Source organism: Vulpes lagopus, chromosome 23, assembly GCF_018345385.1.
Source record: "Vulpes lagopus strain Blue_001 chromosome 23, ASM1834538v1, whole genome shotgun sequence".
NCBI lineage: Eukaryota > Metazoa > Chordata > Mammalia > Carnivora > Canidae > Vulpes > Vulpes lagopus.
In genome coordinates, this window is record NC_054846.1 from 49871683 (window position 1) to 49887669 (window position 15987).

At 45.8% G+C, this 15987-nt stretch overlaps 2 protein-coding genes and 1 pseudogene across 5 annotated transcripts in view; 1 reads left to right on the top strand and 2 right to left on the bottom strand.

Annotated features, from left to right (window-relative positions):
* RAD54L (RAD54 like) overlaps positions 1 to 11859 on the top strand; it is a 24850-nt gene extending 12991 nt beyond the window's left edge. For all 3 annotated transcript variants that reach the window (XM_041738453.1, XM_041738454.1, XM_041738455.1), the window contains 10 exons: positions 1621 to 1771; positions 5010 to 5136; positions 6340 to 6414; positions 6558 to 6688; positions 7183 to 7293; positions 7444 to 7567; positions 7919 to 7997; positions 8306 to 8485; positions 11251 to 11414; positions 11507 to 11859. In XM_041738453.1, coding sequence (XP_041594387.1) covers positions 1621 to 1771; positions 5010 to 5136; positions 6340 to 6414; positions 6558 to 6688; positions 7183 to 7293; positions 7444 to 7567; positions 7919 to 7997; positions 8306 to 8485; positions 11251 to 11414; positions 11507 to 11717 — 1353 coding nt within the window. In that variant the 3' untranslated portion in view covers positions 11718 to 11859. The remainder of the gene's footprint in view (positions 1 to 1620; positions 1772 to 5009; positions 5137 to 6339; positions 6415 to 6557; positions 6689 to 7182; positions 7294 to 7443; positions 7568 to 7918; positions 7998 to 8305; positions 8486 to 11250; positions 11415 to 11506) is intronic.
* On the bottom strand, positions 4682 to 4997 carry LOC121481243 (annotated as a pseudogene).
* Positions 11832 to 15987, bottom strand: part of LRRC41 (leucine rich repeat containing 41) — a 17897-nt gene continuing 13741 nt past the window's right edge. For both annotated transcript variants that reach the window (XM_041738451.1, XM_041738452.1), the window contains exons 5-10: positions 14508 to 14768; positions 13801 to 13965; positions 13610 to 13708; positions 12936 to 13058; positions 12646 to 12721; positions 11832 to 12545 (exon numbers count right to left, since the gene is read on the bottom strand). In XM_041738451.1, coding sequence (XP_041594385.1) covers positions 12326 to 12545; positions 12646 to 12721; positions 12936 to 13058; positions 13610 to 13708; positions 13801 to 13965; positions 14508 to 14768 — 944 coding nt within the window. In that variant the 3' untranslated portion in view covers positions 11832 to 12325. The remainder of the gene's footprint in view (positions 12546 to 12645; positions 12722 to 12935; positions 13059 to 13609; positions 13709 to 13800; positions 13966 to 14507; positions 14769 to 15987) is intronic.

A 15987-nucleotide genomic window follows, 5' to 3' on the forward strand; every position in this document is an offset into this window, starting at 1 on the left:
TTTTTTTTTTTTTAAGATTTTATTTATTTATTCATGAGAGACAGAGAGAGGCAGAGACACAGGCAGAGGGAGAAGCAGGCTCCATACAGGGAGCCCGACGTGGGACTCGATCCGGGTGTCCAGATTACACTCTGGGCTGAAGGCAGCGCTAAACCGCTGAGCCACCTGGGCCGCCTGACATGGTTTCTGTTTTAAGAAGTTCCTGTCTAGCTGAGGAGATTAAGTATAGTAGAGTATGATTAGTCTCTAGTATATATAGCAGTAGATGAGAGACAGAGTAGTACAAGTGCTTGGAACCACACATACCTGAGTTCAAATCCTAGTTCTGCTATTTACTACCAGTGTGATTTTGGAAAACTGTTCACCTTTCTGACCTTCATTTTCTCTAAAATAGGTATTACAATTCCCACTCATCTGATTGTTATCTGGATTACAGAAGAGAATATAAGGGAAGTGCTTCCTATTAGTACAGTGCCTGGCACTTTGAAAAGATTCAGCAGACAGCTATTATGTACGGAGCACCATAGGAGCGTGGAAGTGGGAGAGACCAACAAGCTGGGGTCATTGAGGAAGGCTTTGCAAAAGAGATGACCTTTGAGGAATTGGCCTGTGGGAGAGAATTCTGGGCAGAGAAATGGCATGGGCAAAGAGACCTAAGGAAATCCAGCATGAAGTGTTACAGCTTCTTGGACTAAGACCAGCTGTGGAGAGTTGTCAGAGAAGTTAGTTGGGGTCTTACTGAGAAATGCTAAAGTATGAGCTTGGACTTGATCCTAGAGACAGGAGGTTCAGTAAAGGGTCTGTGTTTAATTCCATTGTACAAGGCTGACCAGAGGGGGGGGGGGCATGCTGACTTGTTCATTCTTTCATTGGTGATTGCATTTTGAATGCCTTGCTCAGTACAGGCTGAAATGGGGCCTGTGGATGGAAGAGGCACAGACCTGATCTTGCCCATGTGGTTCTTGGGGAAACAGGGAAGATAATAGGGTCCTTTACAACCCTCTTGAAAAAGGCTTAAAAAAGAGAGATAAAACAGTGGTGTATATGAGGGATGGGTGACAGGGAGAATAGGGATTGGGGAACAGCTGCAAAAGGAGGCAGGGAGAGGCTCTTTAGGTATATGAGCTGTGGATTCTGCAGGGAGAGGGAAGGAGGAGCCTGGGCCAAGTCCCTTTAGCTCTCACAGCTGAGAGATGGCCTGTAGACCAATCCAGAAGGCATCTGGCTCCGGAGGTTCTGGGCTGGTTGGGCTTATGGGGAGGGAGGATTCCCTGAAAACAGGAGTCTAGAACATGGCAAAATGTCTCTGAAGAGGATAGGCAGCCTGCTAAGGCTCTGGAGGTTGGGGTGGGGAAAAGGAGGGTAGATAATGGAATCTAGGAAATCCTTGCTTTATGGATGTAGCACTGGTGGTCTGGAAGCTAACAGTCTATCTCTTGAACCTGACTTTTCTCCCTAGGCAAGCAGGTAAATTCTCATTCTTGTTGCACTCTACCCAGTTCCCAAGATCCTAGGACCCGTAATGTTTGTGATTCCTCTTTTCCTGTTTACACAAGACTTTGCTATCATGAGGGATTCCACATGATGCTGAGGCCTAAGTGAAAATTAATTTCCTTGCAGGGACACAGACTTAAGAACTCTGAGAATCAGACTTACCAGGCCCTGGACAGCTTGAACACCAGCCGACGGGTGCTTATCTCTGGGACCCCCATCCAGAATGATCTCCTTGAGTATTTCAGCTTGGTACATTTTGTTAATTCAGGCATTCTGGGTAAGAAACCAGCCTTGTCTGCTACATTGGAAAGGAGCCTTGCTTTGGCCTTGGGAATGTAACTCTAGCTGAAGAGAGAAAGGAGAGAATGTTAGTTATATGTAGGTCACTAGGCACTCTTGTAGGAAGGCTGCTTTTGTCAGGGAGTAATTTAGCCATTGGGGGGGGACCTTGGTGCTACTGAACAACTCAACAAGGCCCAGTCCAGTTATTTTTCTACTGCAGAGGTGGCAGGGGCTATGCACAATGTGGTGTGACTATGAGCTGGGGATGGAAACACTACCCCAGGCATTTTTGCTCATCACAGCCTAGCTGCCTCACAAGAGCGTTGGCCTTAAGGCAGATGGTCTTGGACAGTTTTTGTTTTTGTTTTTTAGCTGCCTTTTAGTGTACAGTTCAGTATCATTTTTTTTAAAGGATTTTATTTATTCATGAGAGACATAGAGAGGCAGAGACACAGGCAGAGGGAGAAGCAGACTCCATGCAGGGAACCTGATGTGGGACTCAATCCTGTGACTCCAGGATCATGCCCTGAGCCCAAGGCAGATGCTTAACCACTGAGCCACCCAGGCGTCCCTCAGTATCATTAAATATGCTTACCTTGTTGTGCAGCCATCACCACCATCCATCTCCAGAACTATTTTTATCTTGAAGAATTGAAATGCTATCCATTAAATAATAACTCCCTTGTCCCTTCCTTTAGCAACCACAGGTAGATAGTTCTTGCACATAAGTATCTGTGGGAGGGTTTGTTCGTGCCACCCCAACTTGCCAGTGCTCAGGAAGAGAACTTTACATGAGAACCAGCTAAGCAGCAAGATTTTCATAAAGTTAACACATTGGTGTAACCACTATCAGATCAATTACTGCCACCATCTCTGCAGTAGAGTACCCCCCCCTTTTTTTAATATTTTATTTACTAATTTAGAGAGAGTGAGCAAGTGAACACAAGTGGGAAGGGGCAGAGGGAGAGGGAGAAAAAGAATTCCAAACAGACTCCATGCCAAATGTGGAGCCCAGTGTGGGGGCTTGATCCCAGTACCCTAAGATTGTGACCTGAGCCAAAACAAGAGTCAGATTCCCAATCGAGCCACCCAGGTGCTCCTAGCAGCACCCTCTTCTAATTACTGTTCTCTCCTTTTCCCTGGGAAGCACACTCTTCTCACACCTGATTGGTTTTTGCCTGTTTTTGACTTTATATAAATGGAATAATACAGTATATATTCCTTGGCTAAATAATATACAGTATATATTCCTGTTTCTTTTGTTCAACATTATGTTTATGAGATTCATCCATGTTGTTGCTCCTGGCATTTAATTTTTTTCTTTGTATACTAATCTCTTCTTTTGTTTGTTTTTTGAGAGAGAGGAGCAGAAGGTAGAGGGAGAGAGAATCTTAAGCAGATTTCATGCCCAGCACAAGCCTGATGTGGGTCTCAACCCCACAACCCTGAGATCACCACCTGAGCTGAAATCAAGAGTTGGATACTTAACCCAACTAAGCCACGCACATCCCCTTATACTATTCCATTTTTATGAATATACTAGAATTTTTTTGTCTGTCCTGGTGATGGACAGTTGAGTTTCCAGTTTTTCATTCTTTTGAATAATGTTGCTGTGAACATTCTTGTATGTCTTTACCTGAGCATAATATACATTTCTTTTGTGTAAATATGCATTCTCTGTCCTGCAAATGGAATTGCTAGGTCATATGCTATGCATGTGTTCAGCTCTAGTAGTGATTATGCCAGTAGTATAAGAGAATTCCAGTAGCTCTATGTCTGGGGTCAGCAAATTTTTTCTTAAGTGGCTAAATAGTATTTTAGACTTGCAGGCCATACTGTCTACTCAGCGCTGCTACTATGGCAAGAAAGCAGCCGTAGAATGTAAATGAATGGATGTGGTTGTGTTCTAATAAAACTTTATTTAAAGAAACAAATGGCTGGCCCACAGCTGTAGTTTGCTGACCTCTGCTCTCTATCATGACCACTATTTATCTGAGAGATTTTTAAAAATTTTAGTCATTTGGTGGGTTTTCGGTGATACCTGATAGCATTTGCCTAATGTTGAATAAATTGAACACCTTTTATTGTATTTATTGGCCACTGGAGATCCTCATTTGTGAGATACCTGACTTTTTTATTCCTGGCCAAAAGAAAACTCAGTACTCAGTAGCAGTCACTGCCTATCTCTCCTTTCCCTCAAACTCTGACAGTCGCCAGTCTGCTCTGTCTCCGTGGACTTGCCTATTCTGACATTTCATATAAATGGACCATACAGTATGTGACCTTTTGCATCTCACTTTTACTTAGTGTATGTGATGTTTCATCCATGTTGTAGCAGGTATCAGTACTTCATTGCACTGGTTCATGCTACTTCATCTCTTACAAGCAGCCTGTAGATGGGCTTTAAAAAAAATTCCAGGGCAGCCCTGGTGGTGCAGTGGTTTAGCGCCGCCTGCAGCCTGGGGTGTGATCCTGGAGACCCAGGATCGAGTCCCGCGTCAGGCTCCCTGCATGGAGCCTGCTTCTCCCTCTGCCTGTGTCTCTGCCTCTTCTCTCTCTCTGTGTGTCTCTATGAATAAATAAGTAAAAAATCTTAAAAAAAAAAAAAATCCAGTCTGACAATTGTCTTTTAATTGGATTACCTGGTCCACTTATATTTAATGTAATTAGGTATGTATTTGAATGTTAATCTGTCTCTGAGGCCTTTCAGTCCCCACTTGCTTTACTAGGTCTCTGATCCGTTCAAACAAAATTGCCTGTAATTGTCCACCTTTGTTCTTGACAGGAAGGTGGTCTATAACAAAGTAGTCTGTCATTATTGGCAGTGGGATAATCATTCCTTTTTTACATTCTTTTTTTTTTTAATTTTTAAAATTTTAATACAGTTCAGATCACTGTGTTAGGTTCATTTCAGCTCTTTGACTGCCAAACCTAGGGACAAGGATTGCTTCAGTTTCTCTGTCTTCTCTTTGTGTGTGATGACCAAGATATAAAGGTATCTGCTCCATCAAACTCTAAACTTCACTTTACTCATATGTTTCTTGATCTTGACAGGTTTGGCATCCTTTGCCTGGCCATGAGCAGCAAGTCCTTGATTTCTTCCATTTTGTGAAACATGCCCCATGGGAGTGCGTGGCTGGCACAGCGTGACTACAAGCGAGGAGGGAAAAGAACGAGTCTTCTCTCTTTTTACATTCTTTAATGCTTTAATTTTCCCTTTTCTCTTGTCTTAGGAACTGCCCATGAGTTCAAGAAGCATTTCGAGTTGCCAATTTTGAAGGGTCGAGATGCAGCTGCCAGTGAGGCGGACAGACAGCTAGGCGAAGAGCGGCTGCGGGAGCTCACCAGCATTGTGAATAGGTAATGGCAGGGTGGGGGCTGGGCTAGACACCAGCACCTTTCTTCAGGACTTTCCCCCAAGTTAGGTCATCAGAATTGCCTACTCAACCATCCAAGTCCAATCTTTCGGGGCCTTGGCCTGTAAGGGCTGGGATTCTAGGGAGTGGGATCTGTGCCCTGATCAGGGTCACTGAATAAATGGAGGTGTCTTGCAGGCCAAGTCCTTGCTTTCTTCCTGGCCTAGGTTCTATAATCTGGTTTGGGGCTGCTTAGCATCATGTTGAGGAAGCTTTTCTCTGATGTCGCTAGATTCCCTGAGCAAAGCTTCCTGTCAGTTGGTCTCAGAGTTAAAGCACCAGCCTTCCCTTCTCAGGCCGCATAGCCTTCTTTGACAGATAGAAATAGATCTGAAGGAGGGATGTGGCTCCGAGACTAAGAAGGCTTTTCCATAGTGTCCACATAATCAAGGGGACAAGTACATCTGGGACTCCTCTGTTGTAGGTAATACACTTGATGGTTTATATCCTGGGGTCCTGTCTCCTCCCCTCCCCCCCAATTTTAGATGGTAGGAAAGAGAATCACTGCGTTCTTAGGAGTTACTCCTTAGGTGTCTAATCCTTGTCCTTCCTAGTCTGCTAGGAGGTATGAACTTAGTTTCTTTGAACCTTGGGCCAAGTGGTATTTGGGCAAATGCAAACAAAAACTCCCCTAAGGATTTAGTGGTTTGCAGCTTGCTTTCCCTGTCTGAGCACCAGACTCAGTGGGAGGTCTTGGCCCTCTCTTGAAGACCAGCTAAACGTTTGAAGAGGAAGACAAAGCGTTGTCAATGTAAGGTAGGTTGTTTGAAAGGGTCTTTGTTCCCATGACTGAGACCCTCATAAAGATTTCTTTGCCAGGGGGATCCCTGGGTAGCTCAGCAGTTTAGTGCCTGCTTTCAGCCCAGGGCATGATCCTGGAGTTCCAAGATCGAGTTCCGCATTGGGCTCCCTGCATGGAGCCTGCTTCTCCTTCTGCCTGTGTCTCTGCCTCTCTCTCTCTCTCATGAATAAATAAATAAAATCTTAAAAAAACAAAAAAAAAGATTTCTTTGCCATAGGGCTGGTGGTTCTCTGACATTTGATACTACAAAAGGTAGTCTTTTGAATTCTTTGGGTGGTAGCTTTTATTCCAGTAGTTAATATGGCATTTTTACCAGCCTCTTGTCTTTTTACCCTGTCTTCCTAGGTGTTTGATACGGAGGACATCTGATATCCTTTCTAAATATCTGCCTGTGAAGATTGAGCAGGTGGTTTGTTGTAGGTACTGAACTCAACTGAGGAGGGGGTATAGAGTGAGTGTGTAAAAAAAAGCTCAGCCTTTGAGCCATGGCTGGGCTTTCATGGTGTCTTCAGGGCTGAAGTGTGGTCCATCCTTTCCCACTGACCCAACTGTTCTTTTTTCAGGCTGACACCCCTTCAGACTGAATTATACAAGAGGTTTCTGAAACAGGCCAAGCCAGCAGAAGAGTTGCGTGAGGGCAAGATGACTGTGTCTTCCCTTTCTTCCATCACCTTACTAAAGAAGCTTTGTAATCGTGAGTTGGGTCCATGTTCTGAGGTCCTCTAAGAGTGCGTAAGGAAGGATAGGCTCCTGTATGGTCCAGGCATCTTCCAAATTTGTTTAGAGTCCTCATAAAGGCCACATGTGATTCTAGCCCTTCCCGAGGTATGAACCCTACATTGTGTACTCCGTAAACCACACCCTTTGTTTGGGAAAGTTTACCTTATCCTCTGCCCAACCAACGCTTGGTGTATGTGAGACTCTGTATGCGTATGTGCATGCATACATGTACATAATTAGCAAACGTTGCCCTCTCGGTATAGTTCCGTTTTTGTTGGGAGAACACACTAACTAGTGAGCAGGATTGTCCAGATGGAACGGACTGTATCCTGGGATTTGGGTCCAATCAAGTCTGGGGCTGAGGAAGGTCTGCTGAGTAGGCTTCTAGAGGGGGTTCCCATGAGCATTGAAGTGGAAATTCCAGAAAGCATCATAACTGGCATTTTGTGTTTTGTTTTTGTTTTTCAGATCCAGCTCTAATCTATGACAAGTGTGTGGAAGAGGAGGATGGCTTTGAAGGTGCTTTGGAAATATTCCCCCCTACTTATAGCGCCAAGGCACTAGAGCCCCAGCTGTCAGGTAAGCCAGTCTTTGGGCTCCTTTGGGGGAGGGGTGGGAGATTGTCTCTTTGTGCTAGATGTATCCTTGCCTCAAGGCTTGATATCAAGAGTAAGACTCCTGGGGCACTGGAATGGCCTGTTGAGAACTAATGGTTGCTGACTTCTCCAGGTAAGATGCTAGTCCTTGATTACATTCTGGCAGTGACCCGAAGCCGCAGCAGTGACAAAGTAGTGCTGGTGTCCAATTACACTCAGACATTGGACCTCTTTGAGAAGCTCTGTCGGGCCCGAAGGTAGGAAAGAGCCTAATTGGTTTACTAAAGTGGTGCCTCCCCAACTGTCCTGCTAGGAAGAGTTGGTGTTCTGACTGGTGGATATGGGCCAAGATGTGGGTACGGGAGGAGCTTCCCAGAAAACATCTGTTGTTTTATTTCTGTGATGGTCCCAGTTCCACCTCTAAGCAGAATAGCCCCCTAGTCCTTCAGGTAATCCCAGTGGACAGAGTCCTGGGCCCTAGCTCCTTGCCTGTCCCTTTGGGAGTTTAGGTCCCCAGGCTGTACACAAATAGCCTCAAGCATTGTTCAGTTCCTTTGGTAGCAGGGCTCTGCACCTTCTTGTGTTTTGATCTTTGGATTCCCCTTCAGGTACTTATATGTCCGCTTGGATGGCACAATGTCCATTAAGAAGCGAGCCAAGGTTGTGGAACGCTTTAACAATCCGCTGGTAAATGTACAACCTCTGTTCCCACACTACCGATGCAGTACCATCAGAATCAAGGGGTGATAGAGAAGCTATAAGGGTGCTCTGCTTTAGGGTCTCTTTGATTTTTCCTTTTTTCCCCCTCCTTTTCTGCTGGGTGTGGCAGGGTTAGGTTGGTTGGTGATGGCGGGGTGGGGAAATTAGTAGGCAGACAAATTAGTGGTCCTTACAGCATAAGAATACAGATGTGTGAGAGAACAGTTGGCTGGGTTGAGTAGGATTCTAGTTCAGGCTGCAAGAGGTGGTTCTTCTCTTGCTTCCTCTCTTTCCAGAGCCCTGATTTTGTCTTCATGCTAAGCAGCAAAGCTGGAGGCTGTGGCCTCAATCTCATCGGGGCTAACCGACTGGTCATGTTTGACCCTGACTGGAACCCAGCCAATGATGAACAAGCCATGGCCCGGGTCTGGCGTGACGGTCAAAAGAAGACCTGCTATATCTATCGCCTGCTGTCTGTAAGGATGGTGACAGTGGTCATAGTAGGGGTGGGTCATGAGATCTTCAGGACCATCTTAGGTTTTTCTCAGTGCCTCTTATTGGCCCCTCTGCCTCTAGCAGTAGCCAGGCTATGGGCTTAGCCAGAGTCCTTTATTCTGTTCTTTCTTCTTCTTTCCACCCCATTTTTTCAAAACCTTACTATGCCGTCTGGACACGTGTTCTATGGTTAACACACCCCTGCATCCTCTTCCCACCTGCTTTCCCTCATACCTGATTTCTGTCTGGCCACTTGGCTTGTAATCTTCTAAAAGTCCCTGTGTCCCATGGGGCTAAGAAGTGGTGTTGGCCTTAGCCAAGTGCTGTGTTGTCATTCAGACCATCCACCTATAGTTCTCTTTTAAAGCTCATGTTATCTGACTTCACTACTCTCTTTTCTTCCTTGTTATAGTCCTCTATCCTATGCTGTTTTCCTAATTCATTGATGACTTTGGATGCCAGCCCAGTCTTCATTTTTTTCCCAAATCATCTTGACTTCAAGGACCATGGAGTTATCTAGCACTCTGGCCCTTCATGTTTCTTTGACCTCCTAATACCTCTCATTTAACTACTCCCAAGCCCATACTCTAGAACTTAAATAGTACCAAAACTATACCTAGTACCCAAAACTTTAATAGATATCATTCTATTCTCACTTCCTATCCTTCCAACTTTCTCAGACCCATGAGACACACCCATCTCATACCCAGATACACATTTTATCTGCTTCAACCTAATGTGCTTTGTACCCTACCTCCCCCCAGTCTGGCTTGACTTCTCTTTCTGTTTGGCTTGATTCTTACTATATATCCTTTCAGCCACTCTTTCCATAATACCTTCTCCACTTGGATAATTACAGCTGTTCTCAGCTTCTGCACCAGATAAAATGTGCAGGTATAGATCATCACTATTACAAATTCACATGTTCCATTTTGGGCTGGGTTGTATCTTGTTTCTTTCAACAGCCACTTCAAGCCTTCACCACTTGCCTCAAGTTTCTTACCTAACCTTCATTAGGGTCTCTCATTTCTTTTTTGCAGAGACCTTGTCTTCTACTTCACAGAAAATGCAGGCTACCAGGCTTAAATTTTCTAGCCTTTCTTTTGTAAATCTCCACACCTGCTCTTCCCTTCCCATTTCAGAGGAAGATAATTTCCTTCTTTGTTTGAGGCTTATCATTCTAGCCTTGCCTTAGACTGTTTCCCATCCTTTCCTTTCTTAGTTAAATTTTCCTTTATTTCCCCAGGTGTATAAACATGCTCGAGTAGTGCTCACCTTAAAACAGTTTCTTAATCTTCTGTCCAGTTGTAGCCACTACTTTGGGTTACTTTCTATTTCTTCACAGCCACATTTTTCCAGAGCTCACAAACTAACTTCACTTCCTCACGTTCCACTCACTTATCAGACCACTTACGCCATTCAGCCTGCTTTTGAATGTACTGTTGGCTTCCTAATTGCCAAAACAAGGAACTCTTGATATTTTTCCTCTGAGTATCTGACACTATTGACCACTAATCTTTAAAATTCTGTTTGCTTTGGAAATTCCACTCTGGTTTTCCTATCTCTGTGATTATATACACTCATTATATTGACAGATCTCTAAATTTTTAGCCTGGATCTCTTACCTGGGTCCTAGACCCACATTTCCATCCCGTGTTGTACATTTCCGCTTGGGTGTCTTATGAATACTTTGGATGCATGATGATTAAATTAATTTCCTTTCTGAATTTTTTCATTTAATGACTCTATTATCCAGCCAACCCAAACCTGGGTATCTCCTACTGGACAATTTCTCTGTTTCCTAACAACAAATTACTATTGATTTTTACCTTCTGGAAATTTCTTTAACTTTCCTCTCTGTCCCATACCAACATCACAGCCCTCTCTTACTTGAATACTGCAGCAACTTCCTAATTCTTAACCTTTGGTCTTAATCTGTTCTTTACATACTGCTTCTAGAATGAACTTGAGAAAAATTCTGATTTTGCTTTTTGTCACTTACAGGACAAGACCAAGCTCTTTCAGCCTGGCATTCATATTTCTCCAGTATGACCTCTGCTGACTTTCTCAAATCTGACTACATTCCCACTATCCTCTAGACAGGCTCAAGTTCTCAATCCTCTAGTAGGTCAGGCTTATTCCTTTGCTCCTGTGTGAGGCCTACCTAGTTTTCCCTTCTCTCTCCCCTTGTAAACCATGTATTCATTTTTAAAAATTGAATTCAAGGATCATTTTTCAAGCTTTCCAACACTTTTTACCCCTACCATCCCTCTGTGGGCCCTTGGTTATCCTGTATAGGTTTCTATTATTATACAGTTAGCTTATGTCTCTCCCACTAGCTAGCCTAGGAGGTCAGGAATAGGGATCATCTTTGATTCTTCTTTGTATCCTCGTGCACAGGTCATGGCCTGTGATATGCTAATGATTTTTAGTGAGAGAGAGAGACCTGGGCTTGGTGTGGAGCACTGGTGAAGCTGCTGCAAACCCAGCTCACTCTGAAGGAATTTAGCCAGGCCATGAAACACTCCCATTTGTACAGAAAATATCCTGGGGGAGCTGATATGTACAAGTCATGTTCCCAACAGACAGACTGGGAAAATGGGCTCAGCAGAGCAGATGTGTTGCTGTAGGATTTTTAGTTTTATTTCCCCTTCTCTTGGGTGGCTATAGTTTCAAACCCTAGGTTTTCCTGCACCCTATGTACAGGGATGACTTAGCCATGTGTTTTTGGGTCTCTCCACCCCAGGCAGGAACCATTGAGGAGAAGATCTTTCAGCGCCAGAGCCACAAGAAGGCACTGAGCAGCTGTGTGGTGGATGAAGAGCAGGATGTGGAGCGGCACTTCTCTCTGGGCGAGTTGAAGGAGCTATTTACCCTGGATGAGGCTAGCCTTAGTGACACACATGACAGGTAGGTGGCCCTTACTAGCCATTACCTCTGAACTCCCTGCACAGCATAGAGATGGGCTCTGTAGTTACCACGACTCTGTCCTCTGCCCCTAGGTTGCGCTGCCGCCGCTGTGTCAACAACCACCAGGTCCGGCCACCCCCTGATGGTGCTGACTGTACTTCAGACCTGGCTCAGTGGAATCATAACACTGATAAGCGGGGGCTCAAGGATGAGGTACTCCAGGCTGCCTGGGATGCTGCCTCCACTGCCATCACGTTCGTCTTCCACCAGCGTTCCCATGAGGAGCAGCGGGGCCTCTGCTGATAACCAGCTGGTCTGGGTGTGGCAGTCAGAGGAAAGAGACAGGGAAAAGGGGCTCCTTGCCCTATAGGACCCTACTGAATTTTGTTTTCTGGGACAAAAATCATCAAGGATGCATGATGTTTGCCCAAAGTTTATTTTATAAGAAAACCTTTTTTGGTTAAAAAAAAAAGAAAGGAATAAAGGTATGAAAGGGACTGAGGCCTGGGGGCAGCATGGTAAGCCCAGTGGAGAAGAGGCCTGGTAATGGACACTCCTAAACTTCTCTAAAGCCTGGGTACCTGCTTGAGGAGGCAAAACAGGAACCTCAGGCAGGGGGAGGGGAGCTGTCCCCAGTGACTGATGAGCACTGTAACCTGGCCCAGGTTCCCAGAGTACTGGGGTAAGGGGCCCAAAGGCTCTACGCTCAGTTGTGGAAATGCCTTTGCTGAGTCCCATCAAGGCCTCCAGGACCTCAGTGCAAGGGAAGAAGGAAAAAAGAGAAAAAAAGGTGGCAGAAAGAGAAAGACAGAACTGGTGTTTGGGAGTTCTGGGCAGCCCATGTCACAACCCATGTCTCAGCCCCTGCAAGCTGATGGTACTGAGCATGGGCCTGTGAAGCATGGGCCCCATCACATAGTGCTGACATAATCTGCGAAGGCCTGGGATGAGTCCCACGAGTCGCTAACCACGTGGCAAGTGGCCCGGAGCCGCCGAATGGCTTCCCTGGCTGTGACTGCATCCTGGTCCAGCCAGTTCTGGAAGAGGCGCAGGTGACCAAAGGCTCCACGGCCCCAGCGCTCCAGCCGCTTGGCGAACTCCAGAAGGCCATCTGGCTTGATGCAGTTGGAACTGGTAGGGATGAGATGGATTAGACACACCTAGGAAATAATTAATCCCTAGTCTATATCCCTGCAGTTCCATCCCTTGTCCCATCCCCAGCCCCAAGTACCTGATGTCCAGCTGACACAGAGAGGAGGATGAATCCTCTGAGAAAACATCTGCCAGGGCCAGCAGGCCAGCATTCCCTGGGAAGAAGGGGAGAAATGTCTACAACCAGGGGAACAAGGGGATGCCAACCCCATTCTGGTAGGGAGAAGCCCACCCTCCTGAAGCTTCAGCACACAACGATATTCCAACCCCCATGTTCCCCAGTGGGAAGGCCTGTGCCTTCATCCACTAAGTTTCTAAGTCAAAGGATTGGCTCCTTCCCCCTGTCCCTTCCCAGGGCCCTGCCCCCACCCAGGCGGTTCCCTGGCAGCCGGAGGCCCTTCAGTGTGGAGTTGCCCTTCATAGCAGCAACCATCTCAGGCAGAAATTGGGCCGGGCGCTTCTCAAAGAGACGGCAGAAGGAAAAGGTAATCTCTGTCAAGAGAAATTAGAATAAATTCTGATGGCTAACGTTAGGATTTGGTGCTACCCATCCTACCCCAGTTGGCCCTAGCAAGGGGTGGGGGAGGTGGTGAACATTTTATAGAAGCCCAGAAAAGGGAATTTGTCTAAGACCCCAAGGAAGACTGGAACTAATCAGATTCAAAACAGAGACTGAGCCCAGATATTCTACTATTGGGGGGTTCTCTGCATGAACAGTTCTTGATTCACCTCTTTTCCCTCTATGCAGGGGTGGGGATTAGGGGCAAACAGCGTATTTATCCTTCCCCACCACCATTATTTCTGCAGCTATTTAAAAGTAAGAAAAACTTGAGTGAGGCACTTTAAAAGTGAGTAATCTTCCAATGTTTAGGAAGAATGGAGTTTGGGACCTTTTAGAAAGAAGATTGTGCAGGTTTTCTAACCCATTTTATAGGTGAGGACATAAGGGCAAGAAAAGAATAGTGGCTTGCTCATTTAGTGAGACTGTGGCAGAGCTGCAGTGAAGACCCAGGAATGCCCCAGGTTCTGGATAAAGAACCTACCTTGAAGAGTCAGATTCTGTAGCAAAAAGAGCACCTCGCTCTGACAGTCAGCCAGATTCATGTCATGGAAGCTCAGCCTCTTCAGGGCTAGGTTGTACTCTGCATGGGGGCAGAGGCCATGGGCCTTAGCTTTCCTGAAGAACAGTATGGAGGTCTCCTACCCTCCCTTTACCATTTCAGCTGAGTCCTACCTTTGAGTGTCTGTAACACAAGCCCAAAATCTTGGGGAGAGGCAAAGGTGGCACTATCCAGAGACAGCTGCTGCAGAGAACCTGAGGCCTTCAGTACAGAGCAGAGCAGTGGGGCTGGTTGGGCTCCCCGTGGAAATCCCATCTCCAGCTGTTCCAGGCAGTTTTCTGGATATAGTAGGGAGGAAAGATTCTAGCTGGCCATCCCTCTTCTCCCGCAGCAGGTCCCATCCTGTCCTTTAGAGATTCACTAAAAAAATCTCATTCATCTACTTGTCATTGAGTGTAGTGTGTACTCCACATTAGGTACTATGCTAGGTTCTGGGAGCAAAGCACTAAATAGGAGATTTAGTCTTTGCCCTGCTGGAGCCTTTAGTTCAGGAAGACTAAGCAAATATGATGTGCAGAGTAGTGACATAGGAAACATACTGGATCTAAGGGAATATACAGAAGAGGTACCTACACCACTTTACTAGAAACTGATTTACCATGGTCACTTCCTACTGGGCTTATAGTGGTTGGGCCCTCTCCAGCCCATGGTTATCTTTGAACAACAGGCTCTAAAGAGGGAATGGATTTCATTCCCTCTTTAAGGAATGAGTGGTGCCAGGCCTGGACTAGAGGTCTTCCTACCTTCTCCACACAAATGCACCTGAACATTTGTGTGGACACACACACACACACACACACACATATATGCAGTGCTTCACCTGGTATCTCCTCATCTCCAATTATGTGGCTAGTGGGCCCTGCATTCCCTGGTACAGCAGGGTTGTCCCTCTGGCTGGGGTGATCAACACGAATAGAGAGGACCCGCAGTAGGGGCAGGGCTCGCACAATGGCACGTGTCAGCTCCAGGATGGGCAGTGGTGAGAACAGATCACTGAGATGCAGGGCACGGAGGCGGCATCCAGCCTGGCCTGACAGGGCCCGCAGACTGTCCAGCAGGCGGAAGATGTTAGAGCCCAGGCCTATAGCAGGAAAGAAGTTAGATCAGTCATGTGGGAGTGTCAGCAGGAGTAACATTCAGAGACAACTCCAAATATTTATGTTAAGTTTCTTGAGTTTTAGATCAGCTTATTTAAAATCATTTATCTCAACTATTCATCCATTGTCTTGCTTTTTCCTCAGGTAACCAGCAAACTGATGTCTACTATACTGGGCCATGCCCTCAAGCATCAGTAAGGGCAGTCACAAAACAAGATAGGACATGGTGGGGCATCTTGTGCTGCCAGCTGAATGACAGGCCCAGGCCCAGAGGGCAGCAGTCTCTGGACTCTTATAGGTCACAATGAACACGTGAAATCTAAGCAGGGGAGTAACAATGACCCAGTAGGCAATACTTTAAAGGATTAACTGGGTGGGGAATAGACCAAAAAAGGACAACCATCTCACAGAAGGGTTGGAGAGGCTTAAGGCCACAAAGCAAATATCTCCCCTTGGACTGAGCAAGTTCCTGTGGATTCATTCCTTCCGTAAAACCTCACCAGCACCCAGTAAATAGTTTTTGCTAGACGGTGAACAGATCTTACTCCTGCTTGTGTAGCCTGATGAACAAAAATGTGTGAAGGGAACTGGGGAAGTATGAGTATTGTGGAAGCACAAAGGATGGGTACTTGGTACCCAGTCCAGTTTCTATCAGTAAAATCTTTCCAGTGGAGTCCCAAAGAACATAGACAGGCTAAAAGGAGCGAGAGGAGTGACTGGCAGGGAGGACTCCGTATATATAAAGGCCTGAAGGAAGAAGGTGACAGGTTTCAAGAACTGAAAAGTAATGTGACATGTGTAAAGTACAGGGGGTGGGGGTGGGGTGGTCAAGATGCCACTACAAAGGTAAGCAGAGGCGAGAACATGAATGACCTGTAAGAATATTAAGTATGGTGACAGGAAACCAATGAAGGGTTTTTGAGTGAATAAATGAATGCTCTTTACACTTAAAAAATGCTACAGTGTAGACAGTGAATTATATGGTGAGTATGGAGTCAGGAACTGTTGAAATGAATACAAATAAGTAGTAATGGTAGCTTGAATTAAAGATCTGGAGAGGTATTAAAGAGGTAGATTTGAGATTTCTTAAAAACAGATGTGCAAAAGAAAGAACCCAGCTGTCTCTGAGCAGCTGAGAGCTGTGATGTCACTACTAGAACAGGAGGAGGATCAGCATGGGGAGGAGAAGATGCATTCAGGTTG